This window comes from Neoarius graeffei, chromosome 19 (assembly GCF_027579695.1).
Source record: "Neoarius graeffei isolate fNeoGra1 chromosome 19, fNeoGra1.pri, whole genome shotgun sequence".
NCBI lineage: Eukaryota > Metazoa > Chordata > Actinopteri > Siluriformes > Ariidae > Neoarius > Neoarius graeffei.
The window spans coordinates 21,303,851-21,325,754 of record NC_083587.1 but is presented as its reverse complement, the minus strand read 5'-3'; the positions used below and the strand labels follow the sequence as shown (position 1 = coordinate 21,325,754).

Genomic DNA, 21,904 nt, shown 5'->3' with positions numbered 1-21,904 from the left:
GTGAATCCTCTCACATGCAGCGGCTGCGTCTGCCCTCGGAGGGACGTAAACATAGATGGTGATCATGTGACTGAACTCCCTCGGCAGATAATATGGCCGCAGGCTAACGGCTAGCAGCTCCAAGTCCGGGCAATATAAAACTCTGTCTTTACGGAGATATGTCCCGGGTTACACCAGTGGTTGTTAACATAAATGATGAGTCCCCCACCTTTGCTTTTCCCGCATGTGTTAGTGTCTCTGTCGGCTCTCACAGCAGTGAATCCCTGCAGGTCCACATTAGCATCCGGTACAAAGTGTGTTAGCCATGTCTCTGTAAAGATAAATAAGCTGCTCTCCCGGTAAATCCGCTGGTTGTTCAGAGCGGAAAGCTCGTCGACCTTATTCGGCAGCGAGTTCACATTCCCCATGAAAACAGAGGGAATGGATGGTTTGTAGCGCCGCCGGTTGTCCACTAGCCTAGCCTTTAGCTTGGCAGCCCCTGGGTTTCCTCCTCAGCTCAGCCGGGATGGGGTGTTGTATCCTGGCTTGTCCCATTGTTTTCAGGGCCAGCAGCTCCTCTCTCGAATAAGAGAGAAAACTGGCTCCTGGTTGTGTGTTAAAGTTAAATATATCCAAGTTATATCGTAAAACACACTGCGTCTTTGTAAGAAGAGCAGAAAAGTAAAAAAAAGGTGGAGAAGAAAAAAAAAAGGTTTAAAAGAGCTAAAAACTACAGAACTACTGGAGAGGCAGCTGTCTCACACAGCACCCATACTTAAATAATACTGAAATCCCATACTTAAATAATCATTAAAACACACTAATGCCATTAACATAGTACAAGGAGAGGCGCTTTCACCATGGGACAGAAAAGAGGATTACACGGAGGGTTGGTGTAAGCTGATCTGAGTGTTGAGCTCTCACTCACTCTCTCACAAAATTAGCATACAAGGCTCTAAAAACCTTAAAACTGGCAACAGCTTAAAGATGGTCTCATACTGGAATTTACCTTCGTGTTCATGAATACAACACTTATATGCCATAAAAAGTATGCCATATAAACCAAATGCACCAAGTGATGTGCGTTATTACCTGTTTTTCAAGGGAGTTTGTGTATCCTCTCTGTCTGACTGTAGTAGCTGCCCTTCAAGCCGCTTCTGCTCACTTTTGAGGTGCCTACGCATAACTGACAACTCCCTGATCACATCCTGCTGTTCCTCTAAAACACACACATTCATTTCACAATCTATGTGACATTCTTTCACTTACTTAATTAGTACCATAGCTAAAGAACATTTAAAAAAAAAATTTATATTCCTTATATTCTTTTTCTTATTCCTTTATATTCTTTTTCTCAAAAGATGTGATTTTTTTGTGTACGAGAGAGACGTTCAGGATGTCCTATAAACAAGTGGCAAGTTTGAGAAGGTGAAGCAATTTACCTGCTGTTCTGATCTGGTTCCTCCGTGCAGGAACAGGTGGGGACTGAGGAGTGGAAACAGACTGAACCTGTGGAATCACACAGCACACTTTCTAGCCTTTACCTCATTCGTTTGTCAGGGACATTCCATCAGAAGGCAAGAGCTTTAATGGCTGGATTTGTACAGCTTTTCTAAAATTACATTCAAGCATTTTCCACTAGGTAGATCATCCTTCAGGAATATCTCATCTCATTATCTGTAGCCGCTTTATCCTGTTCTACAGGGTCGCAGGCAAGCTGGAGCCTATCCCAGCTGACTACGGGCGAAAGGCGGGGTACACCCTGGACAAGTCGCCAGGTCATCACAGGGCTGACACATAGACACAGACAACCATTCACACTCACATTCACACCTACGGTCAATTTAGAGTCACCAGTTAACCTAACCTGCATGTCTTTGGACTGTGGGGGAAACCGGAGCACCCGGAGGAAACCCACGCGGACACGGGGAGAACATGTAAACTCCGCACAGAAAGGCCCTCGCCGGCCACGGGGCTCGAACCCGGACCTTCTTGCTATGAGGCGACAGCGCTAACCACTACACCACCGTGCCGCCCCATTCAGGAATATATTTGACAAAAAAAAAAAAAAGTATACACTTCAAAATAATTACAAATGACTCATCATATGCGCTCTGTTCTGGTTTGTAACTTGGATATAAGCCAATTTGTCAGCCAGGCATAAATGTTAGTGAGCAGGTAATCAATTTATATTTGTAGAAGGCACCTGCAAGTATACTTTATGCCCAATTTTTCAAATCAAGCACTAGACTTCCCTCGCAAATACATGACTTACAGAGAAAACTGTAGCTGACCGTTGGCTGTCAACTGAAGGTGGTCTGGGTGGAATCTGGTGGCCCAATCTCTTTTGTACTGTAGGGATGGGCGGTGAATGAGACCTGAAGTCCTTTGGGTTCACAAAAACATTCCACACCATCAGTACAACCACAGATGTGCCAGTAAATACCAAGCATTTCAGGAGCCAATCATTGCACGAACCTGCTCCAGCCGGGCTCGCCTTTCTTGCTCATGCTTCTGCTTTAATGCCTCACTTGCCTTCTTGTCTTCCTCCTTCTTTTCAGCCTTTTTGCGCCGTTCCTCAGCTTCCCAAATCATCTCCTGGTTTCTGGCTTTTCGCTACAAAAGAAAAGGGCACTTGCTAATTCAAAAATCTAACCCGACATGTAAAAATGCCTGGGAAGATTCTGAAATGTTCAGCATTAAGATAGAGCAGCACCAGTACATGCACTGGAGTACAGGCATGTGGAAGATTCCTAAGTGTTAGTGGGAGAAGCATGGGAACACACCTCCATTTCCTTGCGTCTTTCCTTCTCCTGCTCCTCCTTAAACTGCCTCTGCATGTGTGCTCTCTCTTCAGCCAGCCTCTTCTCCTCCTTCTCCTCCTCCAGCCTCAGCCTCTCTTTCCTCTCTGCCTCCATCCTCCGCTTCTCCTCTATCTATTTTTGCCCAAAATTCCATGTCACCTCCATCAGAGGAAATTTTAAGTATATGGTGAACATGTAATGGGAAAATGCTCTATACCTGCTGTTTCAGACATTCCTTGTATCTCTCCTGCTCGCGGAGCTGCTGCGGTGTTGGGAGCTCACTGAACACATTTCCCCGCGCGTGCGGCGAAGGCCGGCTAAAGGATGAAACTACAGGAGGAAATGAGGGCCTACTAAAACACTTCAAAAGCTTAAGGCATTGTTGAGAACAGAAATACCTAATTATATGCAAAATTATTCAATTCTTACAGGATTTTGTTTTCTGTCAAATAGTCATTTAGTCACCATATTAAAAAAATAATAAAAATCAAGCACTGAATCATTTATTCAAAGGGATACATCAGCCAAAAAGAAAAAAAATGTACATCATTACCTCCCCCTTCCTCATATGTATGCTTGCTCCCCCCCCCAAAAAAAAGCCACCCCAACCCACCCTTGGTGTCTAATGTTTCCCTCTTCAGTTTTGCATTGGACTGAAAGGTTAAAAGTTCCTAAAAGTAAGCGACTCTTAAAGCTACCAGTTTTGCACCATGAAAAACTGCACACCTAAAATCACACTCCTCTTTGTCAAGTTGCTCTGTATCTCAAATAGATTTAAGTGGTGTCTGATACGGGGCGGCACGGTGGTGTAGTGGTTAGTGCTGTCGCCTCACAGCAAGAAGGTCTGGGTTCGAGCCCCGTGGCCGGCGAGGGCCTTTCTGTGCAGAGTCTGCATGTTCTCCCCGTGTCCGCGTCCGGTTTCCCCCACAGTCCAAAGACATGCAGATTAGGTTAACTGGTGACTCTAAGGTGGGGTTTACATTAGACCGTATCAGCGGATCATCAGATTAACGTTTTTAAAACGATTAGTGTGCACACAGCAACGCCAATACACGGATACGCTCGGCTCCGCAGGCATCCTGCGCTCCAAATCACTCCGCCCTGAACAGCGAGTGCCCTCTGGAGGGTGCGCATTCCGGCCCTGCGCAGCTCACAGAGCGCGCGCGAGTGAAGCGCACGAGCAGTGATTCGGGACTGAGCCGCTGTGTGTGTGATCTCAGTGCATATCGGGCATGCGCGTCACTTACCACTTGCAAGTGGAAGGATGGCAAGCCTAAAGACAATCATAACTACACAATGGGCAGTATTTGCATCAGTATTTGCAGTATTTTCATACTTTTATACTCTTTAATGAAAGGTGATACAAGGCGGAAGTCCGCGCCGTTTTTCAGCAGTCGCGTCACATGACCAACGCCAGCGAATCAGGAAGGTGGATGTCACCGTGACGTTGTCCAATGACGACGCCAGCTAGAGCTCAGCACAGCGTATCCGCGTATTCTCAATGTTTACACAGCACCGGACCAGACACGATCTGGATTGAATACGTGGACCCTGGCGGATTCCCGTTTCCCGGCGTTTTAATGTAAACGGACAGTGCATCCGCGAAGAAAACGAGACAGATAGGGTCTAATGTAAACTTGGCCTAAATTGAGCGTAGGTGTGAATGTGAGTGTGAATGGTTGTCTGTGTCTATGTGTCAGCCCTGTGATGACCTGGCGACTTGTCCAGGGTGTACCCCGCCTTTCGCCCGTAGTCAGCTGGGATAGGCTCCAGCTTGTCTGCGACCCTGTAGAACAGGATAAAGCCGCTAGAGATAATGAGATGAGATGGTGTCTGATACTATAGGATGTATTGTGAACTTAGTATTTTTCTGTTCATACAACACAGTCATTTCCTTTCACAATACAGTCTTTGTCTCAGGTAGGCGTTGTGGTGCAATTGTACATTTTATGTGATCTGAAGAACAGTGTGTATATTTAAAAAACACACACGATGCATGTTGTCATACTGACATACAATACTATGCAGAAGTCTTAGGCACCCCATTTTTTTTCCATACAAACTTTGTTATAGATTTCTATTTTATGACTTCTACATTATTGAGTCAGTACAAAAACATTTTAGAGTCCAAACATTGGTTTTCCAGCAAAAAATTAAATGCTACAGAAGAGAAAAAAAAGTTTGCATCTGAGCAGCACATTTCATAAAGCCTAGGTCACAACCGGACGTACGATTTTTTTGGCCGTGCGATTTTTGGCATTTCCCAAATCACTGCGTTTTTTTTGTTCGTGGAGAAAGACGCACATTGGCCGCAAGTTTGTCTTGCAACCTGAAAAAAAAAAAAAAAAAGTAAGCACCTGTAGAGTTTGTTTGACATGACAAAGAACCTCTGCGGCCGGTCTGCGACCAGTCTACGGCTCGAAAATCAGCACGTCACAAGCGCGCCCTCCGTGTGTTTCTTGCGTTTTTTGCATGTAGACCGGCCGTAGGAGCACGTACGGCCGGTTGTGACCTAGGCTTGAGAGCACGTTTCAGATAAAAAAAAAAAAACATAATGAAGGCTGCTGGGTTTTGGTGCAAAATGAAGAAGCGAGTGTGACAGTCAAAGGGTCCAGAAGAACTGGGGCTGGTTCTGTAAGACGCTCAGTAAAACCTACAGCTCAGTTCCGCATAAAACTGCACTCACTGGACCTCAGACTTTTTTTTTTTTTTTTAAGCAAAAGGGTTGTCTCACACCAAATATTGACTATTTAATTTATTATGGCTTACTGCTGTTTACAGTATTTTTAAATGTTTAAATTTTTCATGTCATTATTTTTAAGCCATTTTTGGTCGACAGCATTTTGTTCCATGTGCCCAAGACTTTTGCACAGTACTCATATATAATTTTTTACACACACACACACACACACACACACACTTCACCAGCTTCTCACATACATCTGGAGTAAGGGAAAAACTGCAAAAAGAACCAAAAGTACTCCTTTAAGATGTATACCTTTGTTATCTGATGCTCTGTGTGGAGAATAACCTTGATCTGCTGCTCTTGATGTAGCTGCAGTCCGATCCACTGATGCTTTGGCTCTTCGGTTACCTGATTCTGGGTTCACATCGGCCTCCTCGTTAGTCCTGTGCACGCGCTTTAGATCACCTAAAAATGGACAAAGTGACTGCACTACTACTTAGATTTATACGCAACACAAAAACAGGCCACACATCACTCCTGTGATGTTTCATACAACTTGGCAACAGAATCTTGCTTTGTTACCAAGTGCATGTCCATATCAGTGATTACTCCGTGCTTTAATATCAAGTACTATCTAAAAATGAAAACTACATCAGTGCATCCCTAGCCGCCTTACAACATAAAGGAAACTCATTACAGATCCTCAGTAAAACAAATGGACAATAAGACACTTCAAAGATTGTACAACCCCGATTCCAAAAAAGTTGGGACAAAGTACAAATTGTAAATAACAGAATGCAATAATTTACAAATCTCAAAAACTGATATTGTATTCACAATAGAACATAGACAACATATCAAATGTTGAAAGTGAGACATTTTGAAATTTCATGCCAAATATTGGCTCATTTGAAATTTCATGACAGCAACACGTCTCAAAAAAGTTGGGACAGGGGCAATAAGAGGCTGGAAAAGTTAAAGGTACAAAAAAGGAACAGCTGGAGGACCAAATTGCAACTCATTAGGTCAATTGGCAATAGGTCATTAACATGACTGGGTATAAAAAGAGCATCTTGGAGTGGCAGCGGCTCTCAGAAGTAAAGATGGGAAGAGGATCACCAATCCCCCTAATTCTGCACCGACAAATAGTGGAGCAATATCAGAAAGGAGTTCGACAGTGTAAAATTGCAAAGAGTTTGAACATATCATCATCTACAGTGCATAAGATCATCAAAAGATTCAGAGAATCTGGAAGAATCTCTGTGCGTAAGGGTCAAGGCCGGAAAACCATACTGGGTGCCCGTGATCTTCGGGCCCTTAGACGGCACTGCATCACATACAGGCATGCTTCTGTATTGGAAATCACAAAATGGGCTCAGGAATATTTCCAGAGAACATTATCTGTGAACACAATTCACCGTGCCATCCGCCGTTGCCAGCTAAAACTCTATAGTTCAAAGAAGAAGCCGTATCTAAACATGATCCAGAAGCGCAGACGTCTTCTCTGGGCCAAGGCTCATTTAAAATGGACTGTGGCAAAGTGGAAAACTGTTCTGTGGTCAGACGAATCAAAATTTGAAGTTCTTTATGGAAATCAGGGACGCCGTGTCATTCGGACTAAAGAGGAGAAGGACGACCCAAGTTGTCATCAGCGCTCAGTTCAGAAGCCTGCATCTCTGATGGTATGGGGTTGCATTAGTGCGTGTGGCATGGGCAGCTTACACATCTGGAAAGACGCCATCAATGCTGAAAGGTATATCCAGGTTCTAGAGCAACATATGCTCCCATCCAGACGACGTCTCTTTCAGGGAAGACCTTGCATTTTCCAACATGACAATGCCAAACCACATACTGCATCAATTACAGCATCATGGCTGCGTAGAAGAAGGGTCCGGGCACTGAACTGGCCAGCCTGCAGTCCAGATCTTTCACCCATAGAAAACATTTGGCGCATCATAAAATGGAAGATACGACAAAAAAGACCTAAGACAGTTGAGCAACTAGAATCCTACATTAGACAAGAATGGGTTAACATTCCTATCCCTAAACTTGAGCAACTTGTCTCCTCAGTCCCCAGATGTTTACAGACTGTTGTAAAGAGAAAAGGGGATGTCTCACAGTGGGAAACATGGCCTTGTCCCAACTTTTTTGAGATGTGGTGGTGTTGTCATGAAATTTAAAAATCACCTAATTTTTCTCTTTAAATGATACATTTTCTCAGTTTAAACATTTGATATGTCATCTATGTTCTATTCTGGATAAAATATGGAATTTTGAAACTTCCACATCATTGCATTCCGTTTTTATTTACAATTTGTACTTTGTCCCAACTTTTTTGGAATCGGGGTTGTACAAAGAGAAATTAAGGAATATTAAGGAAGCATTAAGGAATAAGTGTGGCCTTACTGAGGTTTCCTTGGTTATCCTTAAGTGGAGCTCCAGCTCCTCCTCTTCCCCATGGCTCATAGGCTTCCATCTCTGCCTCCAATTTAGCCTCGTACCTTTCCTTCTCCTCCCTTTCCTGTCTCCTCCTTTCCTGCCTCTCTTCAATCTGTGGCAGGAAACCACCATATCAGTTTCATGAGGACTTAATATTTCTAAATTATCTGTATTTTGATGCAAAAGGACAGACAGATGAGGCAAGCTCATTATGCTAGGTTTTGGTATGCCTCTGGATTTTACATTACTTTACAGAATTGCCAACACCACTCCTGTCAAAATACAATAATCATTAGGCTGGCTGGCTCCTCTTCGCCTGCCATCACAGTATACCATACTCAGTTAGAAACAAAGAAACCTGACATTGCTGACCCAAGTAGAGAAATGCATTTTCAGTATTGTCGAACTACAGGTAACCCTGGTTGTGCTTTGCCTACAGCACAGTCCATATACTTATATTTTACCTGTTGTTTAAGTGCATCCTTGTAGCTTGGCGCATAGTCCTTGGGATGTTGGTGCCTAACAGAAGGATATGCTCCAATCCCAGAAGGAGAAATGCCATGCTGTGAAACCGGTCTAAAGAAAGATTAAAGATTGTTTTCACTGACCGGACACAGGAGGAGTCTTAAACTATGAACTGATGTCCAACTGGAAATCTGCTGGACCATAACAGTGGAAGAGTAACAATGTGGTGGCAATATTTAAATTTTGCCATTGACGCCAATACCACAGTAAATAGCGATTAAAAAAAAAAAAGTTCAGAAAACATCTGCTACATGGTGACGGTACATATTATAATCCTCATGTATAGTGCCACGTTAACGAACAGAGGACACAAAATGGCAACAATACGGACACATTTCATGATTGTTGTTAAAGCAAAGCAGACTGCAAACGCATCAAGAGGAGGAGCCAGATGCTCTTCCTACAAGTGACGTGATAAAAATTGAAACAAAAACTCAACACAAGTTGTTCAATACTAGTAGCAACCAACACTACAGCAAACGCTAGCTAGGTGAGAAAACCCATGTCTGTAGACAATGCTCGGTGAATGAAAATAACATTCTGCTTTTAGCCAGTAAGCTAAACAGGCAGACTAAACTAATTACAGTATTTGCTTCCTTTATTAATGTTTTAATCTATTTTATACCATCTGTTACTTTTGTGCAAATCATCACAGTGGTCTTACCATGGCCAGAAATCATTAGTGGCCTTACAGCAAATAAGACCAGTTCATTATGGCAAATTATTTTAGCCTGATTTTCAGTCGGAGGACACCTGCTGAAAGTGTCATCAAATGAAACCGGCCTTCATTACAAAGAACGTCCTTTTAAAGACACTAAATGAATGAAAATGTGCAGCAAGTGACTGAAAGACAGAATAAAGAACATACTGTACAAAGACTCCAGCGGGAGGCTGAAGGACAGATGCAAGTGCTCTGGCTGGGAGATTAGGTGATGGCTGCATTGCTGGGGGACCATCTAAAACACACACACACACTTTAAAGACTACACACTTCCTTATGACGTACATAGTAACACTAGACGATGTATAGATAAGGTTGAAGGTGTGGTGAAAAATGTTAAAATACTAAAAGATCAAACACTTAAGAGGTATTTTACATTGTTTATATTTCTGGAATCTGCCAAAGTCCAAATCACTTTTAGTTAGGGCTGTCAAAGTGAACGCAAATTCCTTTTAACGCCACTAAGGCTACGTTTACACTAGACCGTATCTGTCTCGTTTTCTTCGTGGATGCACTGTCCGTTTACATTAAACCGCCTGGAAACGGGAATCCGCCAGCGTCCACGTATTCAATCCAGATCGTGTCTGGTCCGGTGCTGTGTAAACATTGAGGATATGCGGATACGCTGTGCTGAGCTCTAGCTGGCGTCGTCATTGGACAACGTCACTGTGACATCCACCTTCCTGATTCGCTGGCGTTGGTCATGTGACGCGACTGCTGAAAAACGGCACGGACTTCCGCCTTGTATCACCTTTCATTAAAGAGTATAAAAGTATGAAAATACTGCAAATACTGATGCAAATACTGCCCATTGTGTAGTTATGATTGTCTTTAGGCTTGCCATCCTTCCACTTGCAAGTGGTAAGTGATGTGCGCTGGGATCTCACACACAGCGGCTCAGTCCCGAATCGTGGCTTGTGCACTTCACTCGCGCGCTCTGTGAGCTGCGCAGGGCCGGAGTGCGCACCCTCCAGAGGGCACTCGCTGTTCAGGGCGGAGTGATTTGGAGCGCAGGATGCCTGCGGAGCCGAGCGTATCCGTGTATTGGCGTTGCTGTGTGCACGGCTAACGGTTTTAGTGTAAACGCGAATCGTTTTAAGAACGTTAATCTGATGATCCGCTGATTCGACGTAATGTAAACGTAGCCTAATTTTTCTGATGCACAATTAACACATGCACATTCTGTGCCTCCTCCCCCATAGTTTGGGAAATCAGGAAGTTATGTAGTGCAAATGAGCAACGTAGCAAGTAGCTGGTCGGCGCAAGTGGTGATGAAGTGCACCTGTGGACAGAACCAGCTTATATTGTTGCATTCTGACTGTTTACATAAAATATATTATTTTATATGCTTTTGGTGGTCCAGAGGGGAGAAAAGACGACATGTTAAGGTTGAGGGGTAGGTGTGCGCGCGCAAGGCTATACCCTGGAATTAGAGAGTTTAAGTCTGAGAAATTTGTGAGTTATGTAAAAGGTGTTTATAAATGCAGTTTTTGCTCATGAAATGTATTGTATATTTACCAGTCAGTTAAGCCTATGTCACAACCGGACGTACGATTTTTTGGCCGTGCGATTTTTGCCGTTTCCCCAAATCGCTGCGTTTTTTTTGTTCGTGGAGAAAGATGCACATTGGCCGTAAGTTTGTCTTGCAACCTGAAAAAACCGTAAGCGCCCGTAGAGTTTGTTTGACATGACGAAGAACCTCTGCGGCCGGTCTGCGGCTCGAAAATCAGCACGTCACACGTGCGCCCTCCGTGCGTTTCTTGCGTTTTTTGCACGCAGACCGGCCGTAGGAGCACGTACGGCCGGTTGTGACCGAGGCTTTATTGTATTTTACTGGAAAACATCTTTAACTCTTTACCCCTTAAATGACGACCCCGTGTATATCCCATAATGACGACATATGATGCCTTGTCTAACACCTTGTCTTTAGACTTTTTTTCTTGTAAATATGTTCTCAGGGTGAACGGTATATACATATACAAGGGTGGCTGTAGCAACTGCTTTAAGGGGTAAAGAGTTAAGAGCTGTGTGGCTTAACAACTGTATTTATTTGGGTTTTGTATTTTTATTTTCTTTATTTAAAAGATAGCCACTACTGTTGTCCAGAGTCCACATCACTGCATTTATTTTATTGCATAGTTTGAGGCTGGAAGTTAAGTACAGAACTAAAGGGAAAATATTATATTGTTTTGTTCACACTGAATTTTACTAAACCCTCAAAAGTTAACGCTGCTTTATTTTTAAATGCAGTGGGAGAATAAAAAGCCTACAAAAATTATTTTTGCTTTGTCCAGCCTTATCCTTCCTGACCTGGCCACATACATAAAGCAAGCATATTTGATATCCCAATTTTTTCATCTCCTCTCATTATCTGTAGCCGCTTTATCCTGTTCTACAGGGTCGCAGGCAAGCTGGAGCCTATCCCAGCTGACTACGGGCGAAAGGCGGGGTACACCCTGGACAAGTCGCCAGGTCATCACAGGGCTGACACAGACACAGACAACCATTCACACTCACATTCACACCTACGGTCAATTTAGAGTCACCAGTTAACCTAACCTGCATGTCTTTGGACTGTGGGGGAAACCGGAGCACCCGGAGGAAACCCACGCGGACACGGGGAGAACATGCAAACTCCACACAGAAAGGCCCTCGCCGGCCACGGGGCTCGAACCCGGACCTTCTTGCTGTGAGGCGACAGCGCCAGCGCTCGAAACTAACGGTGTCCCGACGTCCCGGGGACCATAAAAAATGTCATCGGGACACAAAATTATCATATCTGGGACAATCCCGGGACAATGGAAAAAAATAGATCTAGAAAAAAGTTCTACATTAATATTATTTACAAAGCCGTAACACATACGTAGACATTCTCCTAATTTGTCAATTTTAATTTTAAAACGTTAACAGCGAAAAATACATAGTAGCTTCACTTTCGATGCACCTGCATCCGTAGGCTACAGAGCAGCGCATTCTGTTCTAGAATCTTCGGCCGGAGTCCGCATTATATGGACTTGGAATGGAATTGCTACCGCACACGCTGCGCCGACTCTTGCCAGAACAAAAATGCTGAAGTGGTTGAAGCCCAGACATAACGTCTCCGGGACCTTCAGGATCCAAAGTGTCATCGCCTGGTCTGCAGGCAACGCTAGCAACTGAATGAACTTAATGAACACTGTTAGACACGTTATAAAATACAACAGGAATGATGTGGATGATACTGACGGAAGATACCGTTCAACAGAATAAGTGAGTTTTCTTGGTGTCTTTCTAGTTCAGAAAGTTTAGTCAGTCAGCAGCACAACTAGGCTCGGACCTGGCAGGTCCGTGTATCATCGTTTTCCAGATTGAATGGAATACTTGAATGATCGGATGATACACGGACCCTGGCTGGCACTATGCTGATGTTGCTAACGTTTGCACCCGGCAGCGAAAGTTCATAAAATGGATAACGGAAAGTTCATAAAAATGGATAACGGAAAGTTCATAAAATGGATAACGGAAAGTTCATAAAAATGGATAACGGAAAGTTCATAAAAATGGATAACGGTAATGGTGAAAATTATAAGTTGGCCTTATAAGTGCCAACAGATATTCAAGGTATAAGTAGATTAAATGAACATAAAAGGGGTCTTATTTTCAACTAAAGTGTACTGCAGATGTAGGGAGTTGAAACATTTTCTGAATGAGCTAGTTGGCCCCTTTAAATAAACAGGTATCTATTCATACAGTGAGATCGCCAAAGTTTAATAAACTGAAAATGCAATAACTGTAATTTTGAAGTAGATGATGTATAGGACATGTGTCGCTTGTGTCTTGTGACTTATTGTAAAAATGATATAAAGGGTTCAAAATCGCATAGTTACAAATATAATAGTAACTTCATATGATGGGCGGCATGGTGGTGTAGTGGTTAGCGCTGTCGCCTCACAGCAAGAAGGTCCTGGGTTCGAGCCCCGGGGCCGGCGAGGGCCTTTCTGTGTGGAGTTTGCATGTTCTCCCCGTGTCCGCGTGGGTTTCCTCCGGGTGCTCCGGTTTCCCCCACAGTCCAAAGACATGCAGGTTAGGTTAACTGGTGACTCTAAATTGACCGTAGGTGTGAGTGTGAATGGTTGTCTGTGTCTATGTGTCAGCCCTGTGATGACCTGGCGACTTGTCCAGGGTGTACCCCGCCTTTCGCCCGTGGTCACCTGGGATGGGCTCCGGCTTGCCTGCGACCCTGTAGGGCAGGATAAAGCGGCTAGAGATAATGAGATGAGATGAGACTTCATATGATAATATTAACCACTGGTTATTTCAGAGTTGAAAAAAAATGGGGACACTATTGCTTCCATTCGGGACAATACAACACAGAATTCGGGACCACTGGGGGACACAAAGAAAAAAAGTTAATTTCGAGCCCTGGACAGCGCTAACCACTACACCACCGTGCCGCCCCCCAATTTTTTTTTTTTATATACACATTATATAATTAATCGCGAGTTAACTATGGACAATAATGTGATTAATCGTGATTAAAATATTTAAATCATTCGACAGCCCTACTTTTAGTATATTTTCACTACCTACTAATTTGGGAAGGTCTGCTAGAGCCATCACATAGAAAATAGGCTAGTAAAATGTAAAACTTATTCAAAAAGCCAAATCACTACTCACAGTAGGCCAGATTAAGGTCTAGGGGATTCCTGGCCCCGTAGTAATAGTACGCTTCATCATACGGTGTGTTGTACACCTTGGAGAGGGTGGGTGCTGGTGGAGGAGGAACTCTTGCAACTCTGAGACTGCAGTGCAAAACAGTCCATAGAAACACAGTTTATAGATTAGATGAAAGCCAAACCGGTTAACAGTACTGACCAACGCTGTGCCACGCCAGGTACAATAACTCTAGAATATATAAAAGTCGGTTATAAAATGCACCTTGGGGCAACCATTTCTCCAACAGTTCCCGAGAGGTCTTTGTGAAAGTTTTCACTGGTGGCTGCGACGCCACCGCTTGTTGTGTTACCCAGGTGCCCCAGAGCGGCGCTGTATTCCAACATAGGAGACTGGAAGGCCAGACGGGGTTTCTCAGGTGGCTCTCTCTCCATTTCTTGCGTCCTTTTGTCTACGTCTGCCCCCAAGGTGTCCAGTCCCATTCCGGGCTTGTTGGACACATCCTGTCTCCTGCCTTCATGCTCTTTACATACACCACCAAACTGCTTAATCCTGTTAGGCTGTGAAAAAACAGGCAAGTACACAGTCAGTCATGTACTGAAACAAAAAGCATGTTGGATTATTAATACAATTCGCATAAAATATTGTAAACATGAACAGTATGGGGTTCCAAAAGCACACCATGTTTATTTGGGTTGTATAAAAAGGAGGAACTGAAGGGAAAAAAAAATCTGAAGTGGAATTTGCAGCAGTGTGTTGCAATGAAAAATAGATGAACAAAGCAAAGCTGCCATCTACTGTATAAAAGAGCCACACATTTACCTGCTTCTGGTGGTGCTACAAACACAATCATAAGGCAGGTAGCAGGCACCACACATCAATATTTGGCTATTAAAACACTTAAAAGGATAGTTCGGGATTTTTGACATGAATCTGTATGGCATCCCCATCAATAGTGTCGTGCAAACACACTGACTTACCCCTGACAGCATCCTGTGAGTCCAGTTCTTGTCCAGTTTTGGTCCAGACGAAAGTAGTCCAGCAAGTTTGTTGGGGTCACGAAAGTAAAACGTTTTTCATCTCAAAACAGTATGTGTTCAAAAGAGTGATACATTTGCATCACAAAACCGTTGCCAAATAAAAAGTCAGACCTCGAAATCGCTTGGCACTATTTTCTCTCCCTCGGTATCACTGCGCGCTGCCGCCAGGTGACAGCCACGGCTGTTTCATTCATTGTTTTAGTGATGGGAATTTCGGCTCTTTTTCGGGAGCCGGCTCTTTCGGCTCCCGAGATTTTATTTTTGATTTAATTGCTGCAATTAACTAGTTAATTACATTATTATTTATATTTTATCAATAGGATGTTTTCCATTTTATTTTTTAGTTTTTGTAGCCATTGTAAAGCTTTGTAAAGTATAGCAGTGTAACAATGTTCTAGCTATAGAAATAAAACTTACTTACCAATTAATAAATTATTTTCTCACAAACAATGCAAAACTGTGTTATATTACCAATATAAAATACACAGAAGACATCAACTGTTTATCCTTTATGGCTTTATTTCACACTCGACCTTGAACAAAATGCCACAAAATAAATTATGAAGTATAAATCAGGCCTAAGAAACTATGAAGCAAAGTTGGAAATTATTTTAACAAACACAGAACAATGTGCAACAAAATATGTGGCACCTTGAGCGCATGTAAAAAGAGAAAAAAGTGCCGCACTCTGCTCCACTAGTAATGAGAAGCCGCTGGAACAGCAAATATGCTCCTGTTATAATGACTGCTGTCTCGTTGTATACCGCAGATTAATCTGGCCATGCCAAGGCGGTTGCCGACCGAACCTGTCAATTTATGAGCGACAATTTATATCATGAGCTTTAGGAATTCACGGCAACAAAACAATCATGGTTGTCAAATAGACAATCATCCTTCAGCTGAGCTGAACTCTGTCTCTCTCTCTCTCTCTCTCTCTGAGGCACCTAAGGACAAAAAACTAATTCGGCTCCCCAACTCGGCTCCCACTGAAGAGCCGGCTCCCGTCGTTCACTTCAAAGAGCCGGCTCTTTGAGCCGGATCGTTCGCGACCGACACATCACTACATTGTTTACTGCTAGCAAAGTTAGCGACAACATGTCTGACTACGACGGTGAAATGTGTGCAGAGATTCAGCCACATCATTGTTGCTACAGCCTGGATAGTCGCAAGTGCGCACCATTTTCACAAATATATTATTGTATAGGTTATAGAAGGCGATAAATGTGTCGCTGTTCTTGCTCTCAAATTAGCTTGTTAGCGCCGCTGATCTGAACTCCTAATCACTGGCAAACAATGGGAAAGGTGTTGATTCCTGCGCAGATGTCAACATGACAGCGCGCAGTGATACCGAGGGAGAGAAAATAGCGCCAAGCGATTTCGAGGTCTGACTTTTTATTTGGCAACGGTTTTGTGATGCAAATATATCACTCTTTTGAACACATACTGTTTTGAGACGAAAAACGTTTTACTTTCGTGACCCCAACAAACTTGCCGGACTAATTTCGTCTGGACCAAAACTGGACTCACAGGATGCTGTCAGGGGTAAGTCAGTGTGTTTGCACGACACTATTGATGGGGATGCCATACAGATTCATGTCAAAAATCCCAAACTATCCCTTTAATGTGCACAGATCAGTTCACCAAATCATGCTTTCAGATCATAGATATATAAAAACAACTGGCTTGAAGTATTTTCGCATCCCACTGACACAAAACTCGACTTATATTTTCGGTCGCATGCTTTAGCAAGTTTTTCGACTACAGGACACCAGACGTACGACAAAATGACTTCATAGGCTGTGTAATACATCTTGAATACCTCTTTCTCTGGGTCAGTAGCACCTGTAGCAGCAACTCTCAATTCGAGCTCCTTTTCCCTACAAAATATAAATGATTATAAAGAATATCAGATATTATGACCAGCATTTTCAGCCTGCAGTGAATCAATTATAACACCATCACTTACTAGCAAAAAAGCTTTAACAGTTCAACCATAAAACTGTCAGCTATAGCAGATGAACACAAGATGTTTTGAATATGCAAACAAGAAAATAATTGCATGAGAGGCAGATAATCGTGTGAAAAATCTGCATACAGCGCAATGCACCCACTTTTTCTTATTTCTGCGCTGCTCAGCTATTTGCTCCAGCAGCTCCTGTCTATAGCGCTCCTTCCTTCTCTGAACAGCCTCCTCTCCCTCAGCAACCCCTGTTTGGGTGATTAAAAAAAAAGATCCAGCAAAACTTAAAAGGTTTTAAAACCTACAACCCCAGCAGTGCATTTCAGCCACAGACATTCAGACAGACATCACTTGCCTATACAGTGAAAAAGAAAATCAGGTACACTTTTATAATGAGGTGCTGAAGCTACTCATCTTACCAATCATAAGTCCTGTAGCAAAAGCTGCCATGTTCCTCTCATTAGCAGCTCTGGTTTGCGTTGGTGCTTGTGAACTGCAGGAAAAAAAAAAAAAATCAAAAGCTGGTAAAGCACAAGGACGCTCCAGTACACTTCACATGATCATCTGCTTCAAACTGTGCCATGGCTCTCCAGACCACACCCAGCTGATCAAAGCAACACTTTGGAAAGGTCTGATTTGCAGCACTTCCCATCTTCCTACAGATCGATCCTTCCAACCAGAAGCTGCCTAATAAATCTCATCAATTCCTGCACATTCTGGCTGACTGCATCTTTTTCACTTATAGACACCGTGATTGAGATTAACAGAAAGCCTGACTGAGATATAAATTCAAAAACCAGTGTCAACGAATTCCTAAGTTTCAATCACAAGCAAACGCTAAACAGCAGGGGATTTATCTGTCCACGGCCTCATTAATTACTCCATTTTGCTCTTGCTTAAACCCCAACATTCAAAAATCCAATTACTGTAATTGCTCTGAATCAGTACTTGGCTTTAATTGGTGCCGGTGGAGTCCGTCTGTTTTCCTCTTCATTAACGGTAGGTACCTCCACTTCTCTTCTCTCCTGAGTAAACCTGTTCAGCAGGAATACAATCAGCTTAATGACACACTCCGGGAACTTTCGTGCAAATAATCAACTGCAAACAGATGTGAAGAAACCTGCTATGCACCTGTCAGCTCTGTGTTGGTGTTTTCTGCGTCTCCTGCCAGCTACTGTAGGCTTAGTTCGATATCTGGGCCTCCTCTTTTGCAGGAGCTCAAGCTCCTCTTGCTCCTCCTCATCTGAGTTCAGCTCCTCCTCAGAGCTGTAGCGCTCTCTCCTGGACCTCCTATGCCAGCGTTTGGCTGTATCCTTCAAGCCTCTTCGTGTCTGGTCGTCTCTCTTGGAATACTGCACCCTCTCTGGACTCTTCCGTCCTCGTGGTTTTGGAGGAAATGATGGATGGTTTGAAGTTGTAGAGATCAAGAAATCTTTTCCACGAACCTGGGGCTAGACAGATGTGGTATTTCTTAATATTGTAGTAATTTAAAAAAAAAAAAAAAAAAAAAAAAAAAAACACACACTCTTTTGAAGACATCATATATCATTGTTTTCAGATGTCACAATGACAAAATGTCCTTAGCCCCTGGAAACGGAAAAAAACCCAACCCACAGACACACACACACACTCCTGACATGTTCTCAGTACTACAGATTTTTAAATAAACTATCCAGCTGTTCCGTTTTTGCTTGACTGATTGCTTTTTAATCAGTACAAGGAAAGTGCTGTGGGTGCTTCTGTACTGATGTTCAAGTTCAATTATGGCCCTTTTCCACTACCCTTTTTCAGCTCACTTCAGCCCGACACGGCTCGCGTTTCGACTACCTCAGAGCAGCACGACTCAGCTCGCTTCAGCCCTACTCAGCACCCAAAACTCGCACGGTTTTGGAGTGGGGCTGAAGCGAGCCAAACCGAGCCGAGTGAGGCTGGGGGCGTGAGGAGACACTCCCCTGTGCACTGATTGGTGAGGAGGAGTGTCCTCACATGCCCACACACGCCCCGCGAGCACGCTGGGATCTGTAAACCTGGAAGAATTACGAATTACGAGAATTTCTGAAGCCTTATGCGCCTCGCCTCATCTATACGCTCTTGCCAGTATCTGTTGGCGTTGTCGGTGACAACAAGCCACAGCACCAAGACCAGCAACACTAACGACTCCATGTCCTCCATGTTTATTGTTTACTATCCGGGTCGTGAGACTACCGCTTAAAAGGTCACTGATGTCACTGTTTGCGCCGCCTAACGACATCACATGACATCCACCCACTTTCGCTAACTCCACCCAATGTGTCCGCCCACTTCCAGCCAGCATGGTTCAGCGCGGTTGTAGTCGAAATGCAACTCCAACAGCCCCACTCAGCTCGACTCAGCACGGCACGGCTCGGCCCAACTCAGCCGCGTTGGTAGTGGAAAAGCGGCAATACAAGACCAGAACCTTCAAACCCCTCTGTTTCCATTTGCTGATCTACACCATAATTTAGTCGAAATGAAACACTGTCAACACAAACCTGTGGTGTATTTGAAGTTTTTCTCATCTTCTGCATTTCCTCATCTCCTTGGAGTAATGGACTGTACTCCTTAACCCTCTCATCTTGCAACTTGTCGTGATAAAATAAAAAAAAAAAACACCTCAATTTTAAAACCACAAATAAGCTAGCTCAGAATTCAAGTCATAAAATCTACAAGGTAAACCATGACCTATTCTCATTTTGGTAACTTTAAATTACATCATGCTCTACAAATTATAGCTCAAGCTGGAAAATGTAACTTTAAAGCGAGACGACCTTTCGATTTCATAAAATCGGTGAAATTTAGTTCCCTCTGAAATTTGGTCATTGTGATGTGTGTATTTCTGTAATATCTCACAAAATATCAGGCCGTTCTGTGGCTGGGAAGTTATTTAATTTGAAGGGATTCCCGAGCAAATAGCATGCATGAAATTGCTCGCTTTGTGCAGTCAAGCAGACAGAGGAAGTCCATGTCCGCAGGTTCACCACCTTCTTCTGGGTTTTACAGCAGCTGGCATGGACAGCACGGTGGTGTAGTGGTTAGCGCTGTCGCCTCACAGCAAGAAGGTCCGGGTTCGAGCCCCGTGGCCGGCGAGGGCCTTTCTGTGCGGAGTTTGCATGTTCTCCCCGTGTCCGCGTGGGTTTCCTCCAGGTGCTCCGGTTTCCCCCACAGTCCAAAGACATGCAGGTTAGGTTAACTGGTGACTCTAAATTGAGCGTAGGTGTGAATGTGAGTGTGAATGGTTGTCTGTGTCTATGTGTCAGCCCTGTGATGACCTGGCGACTTGTCCAGGGTGTACCCCGCCTTTCGCCCGTAGTCAGCTGGGATAGGCTCCAGCTTGCCTGCGACCCTGTAGAACAGGATAAAGCGGCTAGAGATAAAGAGATGAGATTAGATGAGCAGCTGGCATCCACAGTGTTGCATTACTGCCATCTACAGGTTTACCTTTGACCGTGCACTGACCGTTCCATCATTCTGTCGCTAAACGAACAGCTGATCACACCGAGGTGCTCGCTGACCGCCAATATTTATTAGTTTGGTCCTGCGTTTCCTTTCCTTCGCAACATAACATCTTTTCTTCCCACTTTCCGTTACTGTAGTCGGTCTTTCATGTCTCATTCACACACATCCTCCATTTTTCTCTCCCGTTTCAAATTTGTATCCCACAATGCCTTGCATGAACAGGGAAAGCCCACCACGTGATGCATGACATAGTATCTTGAATTGGGTCATGGTGAAGCAGGAAAAAAAAATAGAGAATTTAGGGCCACATGACCCCAAATTCATTAATTGTTCTATTTTTAAAAAAAAATTTTCAATAAAATTGGAAGTCTGTGATTCGAATTCAGTAGCTTTCGGTCCACTAAACAAAATTAATTAGGTATCAGAAAAATTCTTATGAGCTAAACCTGAAAAATCTGAAAGGCAGTCTCTCTTTAAAAAATGATTAAGGACACACACACACCCCAATGTATTAAATTCATGCAACAATATACAGAACACCTGCACTATCAAGCCACTTCAACAGTCAAGAATAGCACTGTACCCAACAGCAACAGACCCAAACATCTGTGCATAGTGTTGCTACTGGACACCAAATCTCTTACATCAACACGTGTGAGCAAACTCCAGTTCGTGTTAAACTTTTCACTCTATTGTGATAGGCTGGTGTTGCGTTATACATCATGAATTCACTCCTATGATTACCATCTCTATTGCAAACACACACAAACTCACTTTAGAAGATCTTCTTGCTCTTGTGGGAAGAGACAGTGTTTGGTGCTGAGAAAATGGCTCACTGGCATTGACGTTTTGTTTCTAGAACGGAAGACCAAAATAAGTGCTTCATTATAACTTCAGAAAACGTAAGAACAACTTAAATACCTAAACACATTTCTGAACTAGACTGCTTTATACTTTACATACAAGAATTCCGATACAAACTTCCTCTTAAGTGAAATTTCTAACTCCAGTTGTCATTCTTCCAAACCTATACCACAGCACATCTGATTGGTCAGAGTGTATTAAATCATTCTCTACCGTATAATCCCAGTCCCTTTGCTACCTGATGCACTTCCCTTGTCAAACAAATATTGTTTTCTTGAGCTCTGTAGGTGTACACATTGTCTCCTCTACAAGCTATACTTTTTATGAAGTACAAACCGTTTACGCTGAAGTCTCAACCATGCCTTAGTAAATAATCCCACCTGGATACTTTAGATTTGTACCCAAGAACTGTTGCTGTGATCATAAACACTGACCTGTGCTTATTATTCCAGGATTATTTAAAACACGCTCATACTGAACCCCTTTAACACACTTCTTACTGCTTGTTACTTTTCTACACATACATTATAGTGATTTATTTATAATCCCACCCAGAAAAGCACATGTTCCCTTTCAAGTCTGAGTCCTCTCAATGTTTCTCGTGTCATCTCAGGGAGATTTCTCACCACTGTCACATCTGGATTTCTCATTAAAGATCTAAATTTATATCTGGATTTCTCTAAAAACAATTTCTGGTTCAAAGAGCTACACAAATAAAACAGAATTAAACAGACATTTCTGCTGTCGTCTCCCTGCTGT

At 43.3% G+C, this 21,904-nt stretch overlaps 1 protein-coding gene across 2 annotated transcripts in view; it reads right to left on the bottom strand.

Annotated features, from left to right (window-relative positions):
* The window catches only part of LOC132867119 (centrosome and spindle pole associated protein 1), a 63,986-nt gene that overhangs the window by 27,279 nt on the left and 14,803 nt on the right, over positions 1–21,904 (bottom strand). For both annotated transcript variants that reach the window (XM_060899859.1, XM_060899860.1), the window contains 19 exons: positions 21,056–21,136; positions 19,318–19,407; positions 17,939–18,258; positions 17,756–17,842; positions 17,227–17,300; positions 16,959–17,055; positions 16,667–16,724; positions 14,072–14,367; positions 13,811–13,935; positions 9,302–9,389; positions 8,373–8,484; positions 7,876–8,020; positions 5,782–5,934; positions 3,001–3,113; positions 2,766–2,915; positions 2,458–2,595; positions 2,255–2,365; positions 1,422–1,488; positions 1,072–1,198 (listed from right to left, as the gene is read on the bottom strand). In XM_060899859.1, coding sequence (XP_060755842.1) covers positions 1,072–1,198; positions 1,422–1,488; positions 2,255–2,365; positions 2,458–2,595; positions 2,766–2,915; positions 3,001–3,113; positions 5,782–5,934; positions 7,876–8,020; positions 8,373–8,484; positions 9,302–9,389; positions 13,811–13,935; positions 14,072–14,367; positions 16,667–16,724; positions 16,959–17,055; positions 17,227–17,300; positions 17,756–17,842; positions 17,939–18,258; positions 19,318–19,407; positions 21,056–21,136 — 2,432 coding nt within the window. The remainder of the gene's footprint in view (positions 1–1,071; positions 1,199–1,421; positions 1,489–2,254; positions 2,366–2,457; positions 2,596–2,765; positions 2,916–3,000; positions 3,114–5,781; positions 5,935–7,875; positions 8,021–8,372; positions 8,485–9,301; positions 9,390–13,810; positions 13,936–14,071; positions 14,368–16,666; positions 16,725–16,958; positions 17,056–17,226; positions 17,301–17,755; positions 17,843–17,938; positions 18,259–19,317; positions 19,408–21,055; positions 21,137–21,904) is intronic.